At 39.8% G+C, this 21,441-nt stretch overlaps 1 protein-coding gene across 1 annotated transcript in view; it reads left to right on the forward strand.

The window, feature by feature from the left end:
* The window catches only part of PRKN (parkin RBR E3 ubiquitin protein ligase), a 717,498-nt gene that overhangs the window by 694,076 nt on the left and 1,981 nt on the right, over positions 1–21,441 (forward strand). Inside the window, exons 10-11 of the mRNA XM_065835898.2 lie at positions 5,493–5,579; positions 18,036–18,153. Of these exons, the coding sequence (XP_065691970.1) occupies positions 5,493–5,579; positions 18,036–18,153 (205 nt within the window). The remainder of the gene's footprint in view (positions 1–5,492; positions 5,580–18,035; positions 18,154–21,441) is intronic.

The raw sequence follows: 21,441 nt of genomic DNA on the forward strand, positions 1-21,441 counted from the left end.
CTTGAAGTACCTTATTTCACTGAGAAGGAAAGATAAAACCTGTAAGCCCTGCATTTTAGATAGAAGGTGAGAAGATCCATGATTTTTCTTTCTTCATATAGTCATGGTTCTGAGGAAACTTCGCATCTCTTGCATAATAGTTTTGCACTACTGGCAGAAAGCTCCAGTACTTGTGGAGATGTTGATCCTGCCTTAGAATCATAGAATGCCCTGACTTTGAAGGGACCCACAAGGATCATCGAGTCCAACTCCTGTCCCTGCATATGACAGCCACACAGTTCATACCGTATGTCATATGTCTTCATTCAGTAGCTTTAATTTTCATGATTCCTACCTGTAGTGAATAGTCCAGACAGCACTGAATGAAGGAAGATCAAAGAAAAGAAGAGAAGACACAGCAATTTTGATAATACTGCAAGTCAATATATTCTCAACGACAGCAGGTCATACACGAAGAAGCTGATTTCATTCTATGATAAGATCACAAGTTTGATAAGAAAATGTAATTGCACAAAACCAATTTCATTTTTTGCAAGATTTCAGACTACAGAATATTCTGATAAGGAAATCACCACACTAATATACCAATATACTCAGGGTGCTGAGTTCCAACTGACATGGTTTGGGTGTTTGCAGCAGCCTCGTCTTATCACTGTCAGGTGGGCTGTGTTTGTATGGCTTAAGAACTAGCAAATTACAGGAAGTAGTGTTTTCTGTGAAGAATCCATGTGCAGCAGGGTATTGCTGGCAGCATTCAACAGGAACTGACAGCAAACCTGTCTCGATTCAGTAATTGACAGTGATCCAGAAGTAAATATAAAGACTCTGCTGATACAGCACAGCAATTATATAAAGATTAGTCAAATATAATTAATGACAAAAACAAGACAGTCCCCAGAAAAGTGCAATGAATATGATTTGAGGCTGTGAGAGAGAGGGAGAGAAATGTCTTAAGCAGTGAGAAATTCAAGAGGTTCTCTTTTAGGTTAAAGAAGATTGAGAGGTATCTTGATTACAGCACATAAATATTTTCACAGGAAGAAAATGTGGGATGCTGAAAGACTCCTTATTTTAGCAGAGAAATGCAAAGCAGAAAGCAGCAGCTGGAAGCTGAAACCAGAAAGAGTCAAAGTAGACATTAGATGCAATTTTTAGCAGTGACTTTGAAGGGCCATTAAAACGCTGTACCAGAGGTACGAGTGCATCTTTCTTCACCCGCTATCTTTAATCTGGATGTGAATGTATGTTTTGGAAGACACACTTTGGCCAAACCACGTATCATACATAGTTCATCTCCACTCTTGCTGGCAGTGATACCTGTAGGAGCAAAGATGTGGCAGTCCAGATTTCAATACGGATTGCCAGAAACCTGGTAAGAAATCTGGGTATGTGCTTCAGTTGTTAGCTCACACATAAGTCCCTAGCAGTGCACCTATGGTGCTGCAGATTAGACCTTGGCTGTGACTACCTCACTGCAACTTCATTCAGCTGTGTGGACATGGGGTAGGAGGCAAGGGTGAAAAAGAAAAGGAATATCTGAGTTGAGGAGTAATTTTAAAACAACACTAGGGAGTTCAGACTTGAAATTTTGTGTAGGGATTCAAGAATGAGAGTATTGTATTGAAGTTGGAAGAAAGATAATTTTAACAGTAATATTTTATAGGCACTATAGGAAGATATTAGAGACCAAAGAAAAGGCATTTGCAGTAGGTAAGCGAGAGAGAATGAGCTGTGGTGCTCAAACCAAAGGAAAGCAGATCTTTAAAATGTTGTGAAATAGGAAATAGCAAAATCTTGTTTCCAAAAAAAAAAAAACCACCAGCATAGCATATTAATGACAAACTCCTTTTCCTTTCATCCAAAGAAAGAGCTACATTCTACTGCCACCTCCATACTTAAAACACTTTAAACAATATAAATGGCCCAGTCAGGAATAAATGAGACTACAGCTCTGTTTCACCATCCTGGTTTTTATTCAGTGCCATTCTTGGTACTGCAGGTGTCTGCTGTGGGGTTTGAATTCCATAGACCTGACCAGAGCTTGGTCTGCATTTACCTTTTGTTCAACTGATCGTAAATACAAGAGGATTGTAAAAACAGGTACTAGATTCCTGTTGAGGTTTTTAATACCTCCTATTCTGACGTCACTGGGATTCAGGGCTTCTGCTTAGGCCTATCTCATACATTTTACAGATATTCAAAAGCCTGTAATAGCACACACACAGGTTATATTAATTTCCAGTGCCTAAATCCCGTAACTGCTTTATGGATTTCCCTGCTAATCCTCTTTTTAATGCATAAACCTAGAGGGTGGGTTTGGGACCTTTGGGATTTATTCTTTGTGTTGGTTGTTTTCCAACTGAAGAATCTTTCAAGGGTAACAACAGTAAACACTAAATACACGAAGACATATGAAGTTTATATGCTGTTTATATTATCGCAGTGATCTGCCAGTCTTTTTTTTTGGCAAATAAAGGGGAAGAAAGTGTGAGTATTATTAGTAATTACACTACTTATAGTAATTTTAAACACTTACTAATGTTGAATTTATGCAAAAGTATTAAATCCTGACTGAACAACTTAAATCCTTTTCTTTCCAAGGGCAAAATAGCTGTATTAATATTAATGAAGCCACAAAATACAAGTTAACTGACAGCATTTTTGCAGTTGCTGTATTTTATTACTGAAACTTTACTATATTTTTCATGCCTGAATGTAAAAAATGAATAAAACTATCACAAACTGCTCTTTGTTGTAAGTGACATGCCTTTTCTTTATGATGCATGCTTTGCCATAAAAAGGGAGTGCTTAATGCATTTCTGTTGGGAGATGCCTATTTATTCTGACAAACGGATCAGCCTCCAGGGTGTTCTTTTGCCACAGAACGGATTTTACATCTCATCCATTATCTAATAAGATGTGAAAAGAGTATCCTGTCTCACAAAAAAAAAAAAAAAAAAAATCAGACTTTGTTTCATTGCAAGAATGTGGCAGGTTCACTTACAGACTCACTCGCAGGATATACAATTGTTAGTGAAAGGCCCAGTTATACACTCCTGCATGTTTCCAGTACAGCAAACCTATGGGGAAAACACTGGTAATGTTCTGATTATAAGAAAATGCATTTCACATATTTAAATAATACAGTATGAGTTTATGAATTTTATTATTATAATAAACAGTAATGCCACATAAACTATACTGTGAGGAAGACAGAATGTCTTCAAAATATATGCCCTGGGTTTTCTCTTTCTTTCTTTCTTTCTTTCTTTCTTTCTTTCTTTCTTTCTTTCTTTCTTTCTTTCTTTCTCTTTCCTTCTTTCTCTTTCTTTCTTTCTTTCTTTTTCTTTCTTTCTTTCTTTCTTTCTCTTTCCTTCTTTCTCTTTCTTTCTCTCTTTCTCTCTTTCTCTCTCTCTTTCTTTCTCTCTTTCTCTCTTTCTTTCTTTCTTTCTTTCTTTCTTTCTTTCTTTCTTTCTTTCTTTCTTTCTTTCTTTCTTTCTTTCTTTCTTTCTTTCTTTCTTTCTTTCTTTCTTTCTTTCTTTCTTTCTTTCTTTCTTTCTTTCTTTCTTTCTTTCTTTCTTTCTTTCTTTCTTTCTTTCTTTCTTTCTTTCTTTCTTTCTTTCTTTCTTTCTTTCTTTCCCGCTTTTCAATGTTTATGAAAGGTTTAAAATTGCACTGGCATGGGAAAAGTGAGAGAGACTGCAGTGAGGAAAGCAATCTCAGGCATTGTGTGATAACGCAGTGATAAAGAAACTGTACACAAAACCCTTTCAGACAAATGTTTTCAGCCAGATGTGTTCCTAAGGAAATAACTCACAAAGGAAAAAGAGAATAGGGGACACAGTAGGAAATGCAGTTAAACCTGGCCATAACCTTGATTGTTAAGGGATAACAAGTCTTTGAGATATTCAGTATCCAGACAGAGAGTACCCCTTTATATGTGTTTGAGCAGTGTTCAACACGGCTGAAACTTTTGACAACTAATGCAGAGCAAACTGTTGTGTTAAAATGATGCTCTATTACAATAATGCAGCCTCTCATGCAACATATCTTCCAAAGTGCCTCCATTGTAAAACTGTTTGCTAACAGGCACAAGTGAATTAACAGATCAGTGTTAGTTACAGTAAAATAAAACATTTGAAATCATTGACAAAATAGCGGAGGGAGCTGACAAGAAAGCCAACAAAGTGATTAGGTCTGATATCTCTGGAAGTTAGAACACTCACTCCACTCCTCTGCTCTACATTTCCCCGACTCTCTGAATAACAGGATCAAACCTTTTGGACTTGCACAATGCTTCTTTTCATAGAAGTGCAGTTCCTTTAGCATGACAATGAAATATGATTTTCAGTGCTGCTTAGAAAAGTGACAATACAGCCTGAAAGATTTCAAAATGAAATTGCAAAAGCTGGAATTTGTAGCAGATAAATGTTCTAGTGTCATGTCCTCCTGATATCCTTTATTCATGATGTGTGCATGCAGCTCTGTATCTAAAAATCAAGGCTGTTTTATCAGTCTTGCTTACAAAGCCAGTCAGAATGGCTTACCCCTGAGAGATCTTTCAGAGTTTGGAGTTGTGTCAAGACAGCATAGCTTTAAAACAGCATGAGAGACACCCATTTTACATTATTGACTTTCCCCCTTACCTGCAAGGACATGGGATTTAATGCAGCATGGATGGGTCAAAGATTTTTATGCATGTCAAGACAGATATCTTCATTTTAGAATTTAAAAAAAGGCATCAGACTTGATACTTATGAACCAGTTTAGGTGGCAGAGGCAGCTTAGACTGAGATAGGGACAGTTGTCTCACTCATCTGCAAAAGACATTACTTTTGAATGAAGCCTTATGTAAAGAACAATGTAATTTAAGGAGAACAATTGTTGGAAATGCCATAAGAGTATAGAGGTAGTCCCTTAAACCCTGTGTTAACTAACCTATAGTTCTGTTCTATGTTGTTTTTTTAAACCGTTCTATAAAAGTCCATGGCAAGGATATAATTTTCTAAAAAAACGGTATTTCACATGACCTATAAAAAAGTTATCATCCCCTAATAAAGTCAGCAATAGTTTTCCATAGACAATGCATTTGATTGAGAACTATGAACAGACTATTTCCATTAGTAAACACTATGAAACAGAACTGCTTGTGTTATCCAGCACCCTTCTTGTATATTCAGATTTCACTGGAGGGTAAATAAATCCAAAAGTATCTAGTATGACTTTCTGTCCCTAAATGGACCATGTAGCAGAATCTCATTTTTAATAATGACATTTATGTTACTTCACCAATGAAATGCATAATAATAACAGGAAAATTGTTGTGTTAATGATCAGAGTGTATAATAAGATGCACAATTAGGAGGATTATGGGAATTTAATGGGATGAGAAGGGCAAGAGATCATCTGCTGTATGACTCTTCATGATTGTAACCTGCTGTCTATATCCCTCATGTGTTTTTATGACTTCTGTGCTTTGGTTTGTTTTCCAGTTTGTGTTCTGCCGTGAATGTAAAGAAGAATACCATGAAGGGGAATGCAGCTCTCTTCTCAGCACACAGGGAGCCATGGCCCAGAAGGTAGGGATCCCATAACTCATTACAGCCTGATCATTATCCCTGGCCCAGCTAAAGCGACATTTGTCAAATGGGTCCTAATTATAATCCTAAGTAAAAGCAATTATGTTCATGCTGAATTACTCCAGCCATTGGAGTTGCCGAATTGGCTTTGCAGTGGATTTTGGTCGCTTTGATTGATAGAGTAGCTGAATTCTGTCAGGAACACACAGGACTCTGCCATCAGTTGATAAAGGAAAGGCCTTCCCAATGGGCTTTTGGGGTTGTCTCTATTCAGTATGAACACTTTTGAAAGGCTTTCTGTAGTCTTGCTGCCTTTCAGTTTGTATGTTTATCTTCAGTGCACCAATCAAGAAATCATGTAGGTTTGGACAGAATAACAGGTTTTTTATACAGCTTTTGCAGAAAATGCTGTTCATTATTTATGTTTTAGCTCAGAGAAATAAAAAATAGATTGCCTAGGCTGGAAGCTTTTAGATTATAATTATTCTAGGCTGCTCTATAATTTTGTAGCTGTTGTAGATATAGACCTGAACAAGAAATAGCTTTACTCTCCTGGCATTTCTCTTTGTTTGAGATTCAAGCATTCCTGCTCTCCATGGCAAATAGCTCATAGTCTTTCAAAAAAAAAAGAGTGAAAGAAGATGAGAGGTACCCCCTAAATATCTCACAGCTTGATGCTCAAGGTGCTCTCCTGAAAAGCAGAAAACTGATATTCTGATATTCAGATGTCTGGCATGTTTGAAGCTAAAAGGAAAGTTAAACCCTGAGCCCCACGCAATCCAACATGGCAGATGCAGGATTGTGGGCAGATGCTGATAGGGACTTGCGTCTGGCCAGCTCTTAGCAAGACAGGCCCAGCTCCTGTCTGTGCCTGCAGGCAGGCTCTGCCTGAGCCTGGCTTTTGAGGCATCTCACTCTTTGAATGTAGAGACCAGGAAGGAGCTGGGGGCCTACTGGGAACCTTTGCCATCTGCTACCTCGAGGCTGGTCATTTGCTGTACTTTGGAGACACTGCACTAGGTTATGACCTGTATAGAGATTCTTCTCTTTAACTTTTCTTAGTAAAGTTCTTCTGCTTTATAAGAAGAGCTAAAGCTCATTAAGCCGGAATTAAACAGCCTGTGTCCTCATAACGAGGGCATCTACCTCCAGAGCCCTGGAACATAGGTACTGTATGAGATTCAAACTCCATTTACTTTCCCATCCTCTAGTGATTTGTGATTCGGATGTGGCATTTTGTGTTTAGCGCTTCTCAGCAAATTTTCATCCCATGAATTTGTGCAACCCCTTTTTTGGAGAAATATATATGCACTTCTAGCATTCACACTACTCCATGACAAGGAGATTTGCAGCTAAACTACCCTCTGTGAAGAACAATTTCTTCTTGTGTGCAGTAGCCTTTGAACAGTCTTCCAGCTCCCATTCACAGTTATGTGAAAACAAAATAACTTGAACAAAGACACTGAGAGATTCTTGAACTCACTAGTAGCTTGCTCAAGTAAGAGACCAAGACCAAATGTCTTACCTGAATTAAGTAGAGATAAAACTTAAATATATTTGAACATGAACAGTGAGGCCTATATCCATTAAGCTATTTATGCCTGGAGTTTTGCCTAATGTACTGAAAGTCAAAAAGGCACCTTACAAATGAGTTCAACAATACTGGCGCTCGGGAAGTTAGAGTTTGTATAATTTCCGTGCTCTGGGGCAGAGATAAAGGTGTGCCAGGAAAAATCAGAATACCGTAAGAAGTGGTTTATTTTATATATTTGCATATTCCCTTAGCTTCTGATGATAACAGGAGCACTTTGCCCATCTGGTCGAGAATCTCAACACATGAACTGCACCTAATTAGACCTGTTAACTTAGGGAAGTTGACTACTTTTACTTTTCCAGTGTAATGTGAACATTTTTGCTGTTCCTGAAAAATTTCCTGTACTCTCAAAAAGCTGTTCCAGAATAGCTAAACGATAGTACCAGAATAACTCTTTCAGCTGTGAAAATCAGTTCCCCAGTACAGACAAGCCCACAGACTACCAAAAATTCATTTAGACTCCAACTCAAGCTGAAGGTAATTGATTCAGGTCAGCCACCTTTTCCTCTTAAGAAACTAAGAGAGTCGCACTAATTAAACTTCTCCACTAGGTGGAGATGTGCCCCTGAATAAATGTTTTCCTTCACTTTCCGTAACCAGGCGAGAAAACTGAGAAGTAGCTTGAACAAGGCAAACCCAGGTGCTGGTGAGATGTTGGTTTAATCCGAGCAGCTTCACTACGAAGCTGTCCTGCATACAAAACTCCTGTACAATGCATAGAAAACATTCGTGGGGCATTTATGGAGAGAAGTGTTGGGGGGGACTGTTTTAATCCTTCTCAAACTGAGATTAATTTATCCACCTGTGTTTTCGGCCTTTTTGTTCTGTTTAGCCCTACCCTGCTAGGTGCACAACCCTGTGTGTCAGAGTTAATTTGCTATTATTTTACTGCGTGTTGAGGCCGTGAGAAGGATCATTTTATCTTTGACTATCATCTGTTTCAAGGTAGGAACAACACACTTCCAGGGTTGTCTTCAGGTCCTGCAGTTTGACTCCTGTTTGGATCCTTTCCATATCACTTATTTTAGAGACAGATCTTATTGTTACAGCTCCTGCTGCTTGGATTTCAGCATCAAGCAGACACAATGCCACCAAATTGTGTCTCTCCAGAACTGGGGCAGGACACGTGGTTTCAGGAAAATATTTTCTATAGGAGAAATGCAGGTTTTACTGTAGCCTCTAGTGGCTACAGTAGTGAAAGGACCTTCTGTTGTCTTCACATTTCTGCAAATTCCTGCACATCTCTGACGTTCCCAGTATGAGAAGAAGCACTGCAGGCAGGTTTAGGCCTAGGTCAGCATGATAGAGATGAATGTGGTGGAGCATGAGGAGTGTGAAAGAGCTGGAAGAAAAGCCAAAAAGGTATGTTGTTGTGAAGAAACTGGGTGGACAGAAGTTGATGGCAACATGGAGAGCAGGAAGAGCTGTGGTATCACTCAAAGCAGCCTGCTTGATGGCCTGTGTGCCAGGGCACTGAAAGGACTATCTGTTCCCTGGGGTCTCTCCATGGGTCTGTCCAGGCAGGGCCTGGCAACCCCCTGAGGACAGGCATGGGCCAAAATTGTGGAAAGTGGGCCCACAGGTGGGCTTATGGCTGGGCAGGGCTGTGGGGAGCTGGAGACAGGTCCTGCTGCAGTGTCAATGAGGCAGGGGCTCAGGGCCCCATGGGCTGACTTGGGGTTCTGGGCCATGAGCAGAGTGAAGGGATTCCCTGGGGACTGGGCTGGGAATGCAAGGTCTGGTGGTGCCCTCAGAGCCTGACACTGATTTGGGAAGCCTTGGAGAAGGAGATCCCTCAGAAGGAAAGGTAGAGTCTGACACGGAGGCCATGACAGTGGCCATGAAGTGGCTATGACAGCCAAGAGCTGATGGGAGGGATTGTGACCTGTCAGAGGTATAGTGCAAGCTCCAGAAAGAGGAAGGAAGAGTGAAGAAAGGGAATTAGCCTTGGGGTGACATGGGACAAACATAAGGGTCCAGGAAGCAGAAATGGTGATGGTGAAAGGGGCCTGTGCTTGGCCGTATGTCAGATGGAGTAAAGAGGAAGCATGAAGTCAAGAGGGGTAGCGGGGGTGGTGAGACTGTGAAGGGAGGGAGGGCAGCAGGGAAGGAGAATGGAGTCAGTCAGCAGGAGGAAGGAAGAGGGCAACCATGGCTGCAGAGCACAAGAACAAAGCAGGTGCCATGTGCTGTTTAAGGCTATTCGAAATGCGGGGATTTGAACCTCATAATGGTGGAAAACTAGAGGGCATTGCTTGCTGCTTGGGGTAGAAAAGGCGAACTCAGCAGCTGGCTTGCAGAGAGTAGCCTAGCTTTAAATACTGGTACATCATGATCTTTTCAGATCTCTGCACAGACATTGCATAGTCCATTGGGATGGATAAAATGTTCTCTTTCTATCAAAATGTCCATTTTTAGCCCTGATAGGACATTGAAAGCTCATCTTCAGCATTTACTCGTGCAGGGCCGATTATTTCCCATCTTAGTGTGTAAGTTACGTAATTTCAGGGAAAATAAAATATCTGTGGCAACTTCAGTTGAGAAGCTTTCTTTTAAAACCATTATAGCCTCTTGGAGCTGTTTAAAGTTTGGGATGAGAGAAATAATCATATTTGATGGATGAAAAGGCACAGCGTGCATGACGGAATCAATGACCCAGTAAAGGTGACTCCAGACAGATTTAGGTTTGGAAATAACCACATAGTCCCTACTATGCACACCACAAAACCAAGCTTCCTGGCCCTTTTTGACCTCACCCATAGACAGCCTATGCTGATAGGGAACCTAGTCATAAACCAGCTTCCTCTGTGAGTCCCCAGCTTAACATCAGCCTAGCTTTCCTAGCACAAAACCTTTCTAGACAGTTTGCTTTTTACCATGTGAAGTAATGCACTTTCTTGCTCACTAGCAGCTGGACAATAAAACGTGACCACATATTAGATTTGAACACATACAGAGTAGTTCCCAGGACTGGTTTGGTACTTGGCATGCTGATAAGACACCTGCAAGGTAAACTGTAGTAGAAATAGCAATGACACTGATGTAAAAGTGGTGCATATGTAAATAAGTTAATGGAATGTGAGGCACAGAAATAGAAAAGTTTGGAAAAAATGACAGAAATTGGATGAAATGGGTTATAAGAAGGTATGTTTTAGAGATAGTTCTATGGACAAACTTTCCCCAAGATGATTTTAGCTGCTGCTTATCTTATCCTGCCAAGCCAATTATTGTATGATTATAAGAAGGTTTCTTGTGCACAGGTTACGGAATATGTTGTGTAAATATCTGTCAATTTATTACACTGAAAATCTCATGGTCTGCTTGGGGGCACTTTTGTATGTTTTTTAACACACTCCTTCACTGGTCTGCAGGTTGATATTGAATTCAAATTTACTATCTATGGTGTGTTTTTCTGAAGTCGGTTATGTCTTTGTTCTGTTATCCCCAACGCTGGTTCACCCAGCTCTCAAGGCTGTGTTTGGGTAGCTGACCACTGGAGAACTGTTTATAGCACCAGGGCCTCCTACATCATCCTGCACCTGTGATTTCAAGGCCTCTGCTGTCATCCCATGCCTTTACTCCTCTGTGTAGTGTTTTGGTTTAGGGTCAGAGACTGTTCATTCTGCCCATAATACCTACACTTGTCACTGCTGTCTGTTAGTTACAAAAATGCATATAACATTATTAAACCATGCAATTATACAAATTTATACAGAAACAAAAGCAAAATAGGTAATAGTCACATGGTCATTAAATAATTGCTGTCACTTGCTAAACCAAATTCCTGGGCAGGCCAAAACAAGTCCAGGGAAAGCCTGAGGGGTTCTGAGGCCTGTGGCGCTGGCTTGGCACAAAGGTTGTAACCTCTTAGAAGAAACCGCAACAGTTTTTTTACTGAGCCACAAAGCTACATGTTCTAAACCTTCATCTACAGTCTATTTTGGTGTAAGTTTATAGCTAGTGCTGTAAAACTTCAGTTCCACTCCAAACCTGTGAGGTGCTGCCTATTCTGGCTGTAGCCTATCCCCAGACCTACCACCTTCAAATCAAACCTCAGCTGCTTGTTATTTGGGACCCTATCCTTAGAGTACTCAGGCTGCTGATGCAGGATCCAGATCCTAACTTTGCTTTTCTGCCACTGGCAGTATAAAACTTATCCAGAACCCCTGTCAGCCCAGGAACCTGTCAGACCAGACCAAATGTAGAGCAGTGCCTCAGGTGAGTCAGTGCAAACCTGGTACTAGTTGACAGCATGTGACACCTGGCCCTGACTTCAGCTCTAACCACAGCTTCTGGGCTCAAACGGAACTCGGTCAGGAGCTCTCAGGCAAACGATCAGCTCTGAAGCAAACCCATTTAATCACTTCCCAGAAATGCTGTTTGCTGCACAGGTGTGGCATAAAAGCATGCCCATGTGCGCACACGCTTCCAGGAAAGCCTGTCACATCACCTGGCAGCTGCTGACATTATTTGTAATGTCGTTCCTGGAAAAGCTCCCAGCTCACTCACCTAGAGCCCATCTTTTCTTCCCATGTATGCAGGTCTCAAAGTTGCCAGTAGGTGGTATAAAATGTACAGACATTGCTCGCCAGGCTTCCCATTCACCAGACATCTGTCATTTCCTTATGCCTGTACATTCCCAGCAAGGATGCAGTGTTGTAAAGCCTGGTCTTTTTGTAGTTGATGATTTTCTGTATTTATGCAGGAGAACATATGGGTCCACTGCGATGACAAGGTATTTCAGAATTTTATTTTAAAGTGGAATTCCCAAATAAAGGGGCTTTCAAACTAAGCTTAGCTGAATTATTTTAATGCAAAGGTATGAAATATTTAGCAAATGCTTCATTACAATCAAGCTCAGTGCAATGTATTTCTTACAATATTGCTGTGGAATTGAAAAACTGTGCAATGTGCATGTTAAATTGTCACAGAAAGACATAATGCTGACAAAATTATGGGATGGCATATGTCTCCAGACTTACTGTATGAAGGAAGCAGCAAATTCCTTTTTTGCTTGAACCTTTAGTGAAGGGTGAGTTGTTAGGGAAAACACATATTTTATTGGACTCCACAGTTATGTGACCTTCTGAATCAGTGTTTTGGGTTTATGCTCTAAATATTGCAAATATCACTTTCAGAATTGTTTCTTCACTATTTCAGCAAACTTTTTTTACTGCTTTTAGAACAGTGGAAAACAGAAGGTGAAGTATCTGAAATGGCGTACTACAGGCAGGAGTTAAGATGAGAAACACACAGCATTTCTATGGAAACTTATTTCTATACTCAAAAGGGGAAAACTAATCAAAATGATAAATAGTAAATGCTGACCACAAAAAAAAAAAAAAAAAAAAAGACTGCATTTTACTGAAAGAGCTACTGAAGAGGTTCATCATACATAACATCTTTCAATGAGTCCTGAGTCATAGTATGAAATGTGGAACATCTATTATTAGGCCATTGATTTTTTTTTCCATCAGATAAATTTAAAAAGTTAAATAAAACATGGCTGTACAAAAAATGGCACACCTAGCTTTATTTCTAAAGTATCTTAAACAAATGGAATAGAAACTGAAGGCCAGGGTTTTAGTCGCTGGTATATTCACAATGTCAAGCACAAGACATTTCAACCCACAGATGTCTAATTAAAGTAGCAAGAAAAAATAACTATAACCAGGAAATGTCCTGTAAAATTTATCTCTATGTTATAAATAAAGATACACCGGAGGAAATCTGAGAATAGGTCTTAACTTTCTAATGAGAAATGGATAGGAACTATATAGAGAGAATTTTAGCTTTCCTATTTTGGGTAGCAACAAAGTAAAAAGATGTGACAGGCTGCTTTTGTTTTTGAGGTTAAGCTGACAGTCATTTGCAGCTGTGTTATGGGAGAAGGCATGTTCTTTATTTCACTCGTGGAAAAGAGTTATGCAAGAATGACCTATATTAGATTAGATTTTCTACTTCAGAGCAGTGTAAATTCAATATTCACCAGCTACCTGGATTTAATTTGTGCTGATATGAACAGCCCCCACATGAAGAATGAGAACCTTGATGTGCAGAGTCACCAAACCAGAGCACTCTGATTTTATTTAGTGAAAGTGACTCTCATCTTGTATCAGACACAATATCCTGAGTATATCACTTTGATTTCAGCTAGTTGCTGTCACCACAAAGGAACTCTTTTTTTACAGCAGGATTCCCTAGGCACAACAGGCAAATTTGCTCACAAAGCCGCTCCATGTGAATTTAACTGGATCAGTGTGGTACTGACACCTCTATTTTTCCTGAGAATGAAACATATTCCCATTGAAGGATATCTTTCTTGTTCCTTATCTATAGTCATATTTTAGTGTTTTGATCAGCCCAAATCTTTCTCTAGGCTAGAACACTAATTCCATAGCTATGTACACCTCTCTTTGTGAGATTTTGATTCTTAAATGACTCAAATAATGCATTTTCTCCAAAGCCTCTCCAGCCTACCTAGTGCCCTAGACATCTGCTATTTTCACCCCGCCCCCCCCAACTAAAGTAAAAGACACCACTAAACACAACAGGATGTTAATTCATGTGAACGTGTTCATAAAACAGCCCACTAGAAGCCAAGAAAACAAAAGAAATCGAAGTTGAATTGTCACCATCCCTTGTAGATCAAGCTTCAACAGATGGAGCTGCTTTTGCTTAGAGCTCTAGCCCAAAATAATTAGTGGGCTGTGTTAATCTAAATGTTATGGTGGTTTGAACATTGCTTTGTGTACAATAGATTATTATTTGTCTTCCTTTCAAGCGCTTTCAAATATCCATAGTTCTCACATTTGTTCTAGAAGATGAGTAATACTTTCTGGTTTGATACATCTAAGCCTTTTTTAAAATGCTGTATTTCACATAAAGCCATAATTTAACGTATTTCTGTTTATTTAAAAAAATCTTATTTTTCCAAGGAAGATTAATTTAAACCCAAGCATTTCTGATCAAAAGGAAAGGTATTTCTGATTTAAAGGAAGCTGCACTAGGATACAGTTTTTAAAGTTATGCATGACAGGCTTTTTTGCTTATCAGAAAGCAAACAAACAGGAGTCCAGAAATTACAGTCACTAAAGCTAAGCACCACATAGTGCTAACAGCTTTATATTCTATTCTGAATCAAGCTTCGTATTCTAGTCTGAATCAAGGGTCTTCAGTTTTCAGATGATGTCTACGCTAGGCAAAATAAGCATTATCATAAAAGAAGTGTGCTTACATAAACAGTATATAATGCAGTGGATGTCAGAATTCAACATCATATATCTAGTGCTTCCAGTATCTGAAGAGGAGGTTTTGCCATAAATGTTTTTAATCTGGAGGGTATCACTTAGTTGCTGACTGCGAACACAAACTTCGTTTACTTTACATAGTGCTACGGACCAGTTGATGCGTGCCCTATTACCTGAATGAGATGCTGCTTCACGAAGGACACTTTATTTCTATTTCCAAATGCTTTCTGCCTCTGTAGTACTTTTCCCAGTACTGCCTGATATTGCTTAACAGCATAAAAAGCTTTCCATGTACATGTTCTTGTATTGCTGTACGGTGCTCAGCAGTCTCTGTAGTCTCCTTATCCCTGTTAGCTTTTCCAAATAACTCAGCATAGAAACAGAAGTAAATCTGCGTCCTTCAATGTGACCCAGAGATAACAAGACAGACTTTTTCACCTATCTCACTAAGGGATATTGCAGAAGGGATGTTGAAAAATGCTTGCAGCAGCTCTTACTGTAGCTTCCTATTACTTATGGATATTCATTCCCAGTCATAATGTGCAGCACAGTTGAGAATCAAAAAAATTATTCATAAAGTGTCATGGATGGAATCTAGTAGATTTCACTAGTGGTGGGACAAATATTTTGTAATAACGGCAACTAGAGCATATTGTGTGGGGTCAGCATCACAAGTGATCAAAGTCTGCTCTCCTCAGCAAACTGACATGTGATGCACCCCTGGAGCATCTCTGACCTTCCCATCCAAGACCAGGCAGGCCAAATAAAGTGAGAGTCACCTCCACCTGATAGACCAGCTCTATTGCCTAGGCCACTGCCAAGGAGATTAGCTGTGCTGGCTTAGGATGAAAGAACATGATTTATATAGACACTGGTAATGGAGAACTGCCATTCACCTTCCCTTATTGTTTGAGGAAAAAAGTGCAAATAAATATATATGTGCGCTTGCAGTCGTTGTATGTGGAGCACTAAATAAAGCACATGAACACTGGACGGTCATAGATCAGTACGGTATAATTTCTTCACTGAATTGGAGGAATTCCATCACTGTACCATTTCTCTGCATTTGCTTCCTGCAGCAGGAAGTATTTAACTTAGCATTCAGCAAGACTAGGTATAGGAGGGATGTTTCAGCTCTAGTGGGCTGAAAATATCATGCTGCTGCATCTGTTTCATGCTAGGATTTTTGCAATGCAAAATACTAATACAATAATTCACTCTGCTGTTTTCAGCAATTTGGTCTTTCTTGGTGAATTGCATATGTGTGGTTTTAAGTTATTTATTTCACTTACTCCAAGCTCTCCCAAGTTTGTTTGGGTTTGTTTTTTTCTTCTTTTTTTTTTCTTTTTTTTTTTTTTTTTCCAGAACTAAGGTAAAATATCTTTATACAAATCGAATTAAAAATTTAGCATGTGAAATTTTGCCTCAGTGGCATTTCCTACTAGGGCACAACAAAGATATGAAGATGAAGAAAAAGTATGTTTCCAAGTACTGAATCACACAGCTTGGATTTGGCCTGTTTGGGAAAAACAGAGCCACTGTGAAGCTCTTCTGGGTTGACTACAAAAATTAAAAATACTTCTGGTCTTCTCATGTAGCTATTATCCTGAAAATAATAGCTGTCACTGCTGTAGTGATTTTCATCTTGAATTAGCTTTAAGCATATTAAGTCATTAATTCCCATTACAACCAGATAAAATTAATATCATCTTCCCTCTGTCACTGAGCAAACTGAGGCCCAGGTCAAGTGTTCCCCACTCTCCCCATCTTGTGTTCAGGCCTCTCTGAGTTAGCTCGCGTTGCTTGCTGAAGTCATCCTTCCTTAAAGATCAAGGTGTTGTGAGATCAATACTAGATTATGTTCTTTGCTATTAGCCTGAGACACTTTTTCTGTTTCGCAGAATTTACTAATGTCCTGTTGTACAGAGGTCATCATCTTGCCAAATTGCTGAATAATCCAGGAGGGTGCAGGGCTGAGACCAGAAGCCGAGCGCCAAAAGTAAAAGTCACTTCTAGCATAGAGCTGAGAAGACTTTGTTCACCTTTGTCACTTCTACATCAAAAATATGAAGTGAGGAGCAATAAAAGGAAATAGAGGGCTGAGGAGACTGATATAGATAGTAAAATAAAAGAAATAATACCATTAACACTTTTTAAAATGTTTTCTGATTTTAAAAGCCGGGGGGGAGGGGGGAGGGAAGGGTATTTTTGTGGGTTCCTGTGTTTGATGGGTTTTTGTTTTATTTTTAAGATGCATGTTGCAATGGCCACCAGATGAGCTAGAAATTACTTTCTGCAGATGTTGCACTTTGTTATTTTAACTCAAGTGGCTTCAGCCAAGAAATAATATCTAGGTCTTATGCTGCAAAAACTCACAGGTCTTATCAGTAGTAGCTGAGCAGAAATCAAGAGGAGTTATGCTTCTGTTGCATGTTTAAAAGTTGAGCCAATTTCCTTTTTCTGTCTTACGAGAAACAAATATCTAAAAAATCATCCATGTAAATAAATATTAAGTCTATACAGATAATAGCCTACAAGTATTTAGAAGCTGTACACAAAGAAGTTATAGGTCTTTTTACAAATCATATAATTTCGTTTAAGCTCATAATTTTCCCACATGCCTGAAAAAAACCCACATCGTGAATGGAGAAAGCAGAACTTCAAGGCTGGAGCCTACATATGTTGTTTACAGCGACTATTCACATAGTTGCCAACCTTATGTGATAGAAACGACTCAAGGCACTGCCTTCTCTTTTGTCCTTGTACAATCATTTTAGGTAGGAAATTGCCAAGTAGGACACTTGTGTAGATTGTGTAATTTTGTCCCAGTCATAAATAGGACAAACACAGGAGCCCCTTTTAAAAGAACGCTCTGCATGATGACTTTTTCCACCTGTGTCATTGTGTGTTTTAAATTTTTTCTCCACAATTTTTGCGTTTATTCTTGGTTTCTCTTAAGGCTTCTTGAATTTACACAGATGTATGTTTGAATGAATTCTAGACCTCTAAAACAAAGACATACACTGTATTATGAAAAAAAGCTTCCTTCCAGGGACCCCACCATTCTGCATTATCAAGCGTTGCATTGCCTTGGTGTTTTTGCTTTTCTTGCAAGAAGGGCTTTAATCCCTGAAGCAGAATCAAACCTACGGTGTCCAACACGTCACATCTCAGCCAGGATCATCTGACTCCCGCTTCACCCCACCTTTTTGCTTTCCCCGTCCATGTGTATGCAGCACGGCTTGCTGCCCGCTGTGCCCTCCTGCGTGGGCTGTACTGGCCACCCGGGCCAGGGAGCAATGGGAAGGACACAGCCTGCACTGTAGCTGGGGGTAGGAAGGACCCCCAGGGTGGCACAGGCTCCAGTGCTGCAGCTCCTCCTGCCACCCTGCAGCCCAGGAGCTAACTCAATATATGATTCATGCACACTGGGAGAAAACAAGTTTGCATTTTGAAGCAAAAATTCTCCATCTCTCACAAAGTCCAGCCTACCTGGCCTTGCAGTCTCTCCTGTCTGTTGCTCGTGGGTAGTTACCACTTCAGTGTAGACATCATGTCCCAGCACGGCCTTTTATTATTGTGACCACAGGTAGTTTTTCTCTCTCTTTGCAGGGATACGTGGTTGATGAACATGCAGCCATGCAAGCTCGATGGGAAGAGGCATCTAAAGAAACAATCAAGAAGACAACCAAGCCATGCCCCAGCTGCAATATTCCAGTAGAAAAAAATGGTAAATTTATTAGATATCTCATACTTAACTGTCTTTCAAAATGCGTTTTACGATATAAATGTATGAATGTGCATGTGTACAGATGCACACTATTATCCCAAGAGCAGGAGAGAACATAGAGTTTGAATCTTCCCTCTGTCATTTTATCTAAATTATCTTGAAATCACTGAGTTCTAAAGTCACTGATTAAGCCTCACAAAATGCCTGGGTATTTTATAGATATGGAAAATAAGGCACAGAAAGACACTTGATGTAGCATTCATATGACTGAATGTCCAGCTAGTTGTCTAGATTTTCCATTGTCAATGGAAAAAACAGACATTTGTAAAGCAAAACTCATCTCATGATGAAATAGAACATGCACCTAATGTAAGCCAGAAGAATCACACCTAAAAGAGGGGTGTGGAGAATTAATCCTGCTGTAGATGTCTACACAGTATATAGCTGAATTTATATGAGATTCATTGCAACCCAGTGACATGCCCACAACAAAAGAGCAAGTAAGACAAAGAAATATGAGTTCTGACAAACTGGTCGCATGAATCAGTGCTTACCATGTAGGAAGAAAAGTAGTTTGCTGGCACTGAGGCAGTTAAAATGAGGAACAGGAACAGCAGATAGGCTATACCCAATAGGTTAATGCTGTTCCAAGATTTAGTCGTATTTATGTTGATTAATCAAAATATATTAAAATGATTGCCTAAATATTATACAAATATTAAGTACAGAGGATGCTTCTCAGTTTTGTGGCATCGCTTATTCAAATGGGACTCTGAAAAAGCAAAATAAGACACTGAAAACTGCAAGAAGCAAACACTTCAAGAAGTTATACCACAGAAATATTACTGAGGAAGAAATAGGACAAAATCCTGAAATCTGGGGTTTAATGAAAGAAAATAAGGCAGTTGGCAGATGGAAAGTGGGAGACTTCTTCAAGCACAATAAAGAGAATGAAAGAAAGCATGAATTTAAGAGTGGGAAGGTGAGACAAGATTTGGCAAAGTGTAGAGAGCAATTTGGGCAGCAGAAGAGAGGTAACAGAGGGGTAGGTCAAAAAATTATTTACAGACTTGTAAAACAGGCTGGAAAGGAGAAGTTTGAACAGGGTTATAAACAGACAAATAATAATTGTAACTATTCATACTTAACAGTTTGTGCCTAGCCAAATGAAAAAAAAATAGGAAAAAAACCCTTCTGATCAGGCTTGAAACAGTGCTAGGACCTTTACTTTTCTCTTAGACGCTGTTACAAAATCTTTACTGTTAATTACAGGCAGTTGTCACTAGTCACAAACAGGTTATCTCTATTTGACACCATTTACACAACTCTCACTAATGTTTAGGAAAGTTCCTTGTAAAAATCCCCAATGTGTCAAAAAGGAAATAAAGGCTATTATACTTTTTACCTTTGAAAGAAAATACTGAAAATGGATAATATGCAGGAAAAGACCTTTTTCTTGCTTGTAGCCTGGCCAATGTCAGAACAGTGCCTCATAAAGGAAAATGCCAAAACAATGGCAGCAGGCCAGAAATGTTTTAACACACTGGAATTGGCTGATTGTGCTGCCATTCAGAGGGACTTAGGCTGGGAAATGGGCTGAGAGAAACCTCATGAAGTTCATCAAAGAGAAATGCAGGGCCTGAGTGTCCCAGTAGATTACAAGTGGGACATAAGCCAGCAATATGCCCTTGCAGCAAAGGTGGCCAACAGCATCCTGAGCTGCATAAGGAACGGCATCACCAGCAGGTCAAGGGAGGTGATCCTGCCTCTCTGCTCAGCACTGATGAGACACATATCAAGTAGAGGGTCCAGTCCTGGGCTTCCCTGTACATGAGAGGCATGGACCAGAGCAAGTCCAATGAGGGGCCACAAAAACAATAAAAGGACTGTATAAAGAAATACCTGATGGGCAGAGCAAAGAAGACAGAGCTGACCTCTTCTCAGTGGTACCCACTGAAAGCACAGAAGGCAATGGACAAAAACTGAAACACAGGAAATTCCACTTAAACATAAAATGCTTTTTACTGTGTGGGTGGTTGAAGACTAGAACAGATTGCCCAGAAAGAGTCTCCATTCTAGGATACATTCAATACCCAACTGGACACAACCCTGAGCACCATACTTCAGTAGACTCTGCTTTGAGCAGTAGAGTTTGGACTGGATGATCTCTAAAGGTACCTTCCCACCTCAGTGATTCTGTGATCTGCAAATTAAAGCGTGACGCCTAAGAAATGCAGTGCTTGCTTTCTTCTCTGGTCATGGGGTAATGCACAGCAAACTGAAAGGAGCATTTCACTTCTGCCTAAGTACAGCTGGTATCAAGACGCTGATGACTCTACACCCAAGTCTGCCAACAGTCCTCATTTGGGAGGAGTACACTGACTCCACACTAGAGAATAATTCTGCCTTCCCTCCCCAAATGCTTCCATGGACACTGTCTTTTACAATGGACGGTGACAATGCTGATAACTTTTCTGTAATAGCCTGTATTTCTCTACGTCAGTTTCTGCAACACTCTGTATAGCTATTGGCATTGTAGAATACTTCTGTATGCCAATAACTTTCCTGTAATAGCCAAAGTGAAAGAGCAAAACAGTTTCCCACAGCTTAGTTCCCAGTCTAAGTTAGTTTAAACACACACCCATGTCTCTCAGAGGACTGCTGCACTCACAGAGCTGTAGGCCACATTGCCTGAGGCACTCTCCACTCTGACTCCTGATCTCAGCTGCCATGCAGCAGAGAATGACATGATTTATGTAGCTTAGCAGATAGAGTACACATTTGACAGAGGACACATGGTGGGGTTTGGGTCCTGCACCGGGACTGAGATTCATTTTACCCAGTGATGGCTTAGTACAAATCATGAAAGAGGATTGGATCTAAATGTTAAGCAAAGTGTAACATGGAGGTTGGTCATTGGTATGCTTACATTTAAATAAGATAAAAATGTCTGGCAAATTATATCTCTTACACAAAGATATAAACTGATGAATAGACCTTGCCATCACAGCTAGTTTTCTCTCTCGTGTCAGATCAAGCAGACCAACCTATTTTAACAAACCAGTTCTTGTGTCTCCTGATTTTTTTACCTTCTGAGAATCATTCTGGAGTGGCATTTATAAAAAAGGTGGTGTAGGGGTAGCAGGTCATACAGTAGGGAACACACACTCCCTGTACCTCCTATCACCATCTGGAGTCAAACCAAAATGACATTTCAGCATTTCTTCATATCGCATGCTTTTCTTTCAGTTTGAATTATACAAGAGATCTTTTTGTATGCTAAGCAAC

Source organism: Patagioenas fasciata, chromosome 3 (genome assembly GCF_037038585.1).
Source record: "Patagioenas fasciata isolate bPatFas1 chromosome 3, bPatFas1.hap1, whole genome shotgun sequence".
Lineage (NCBI taxonomy): Eukaryota > Metazoa > Chordata > Aves > Columbiformes > Columbidae > Patagioenas > Patagioenas fasciata.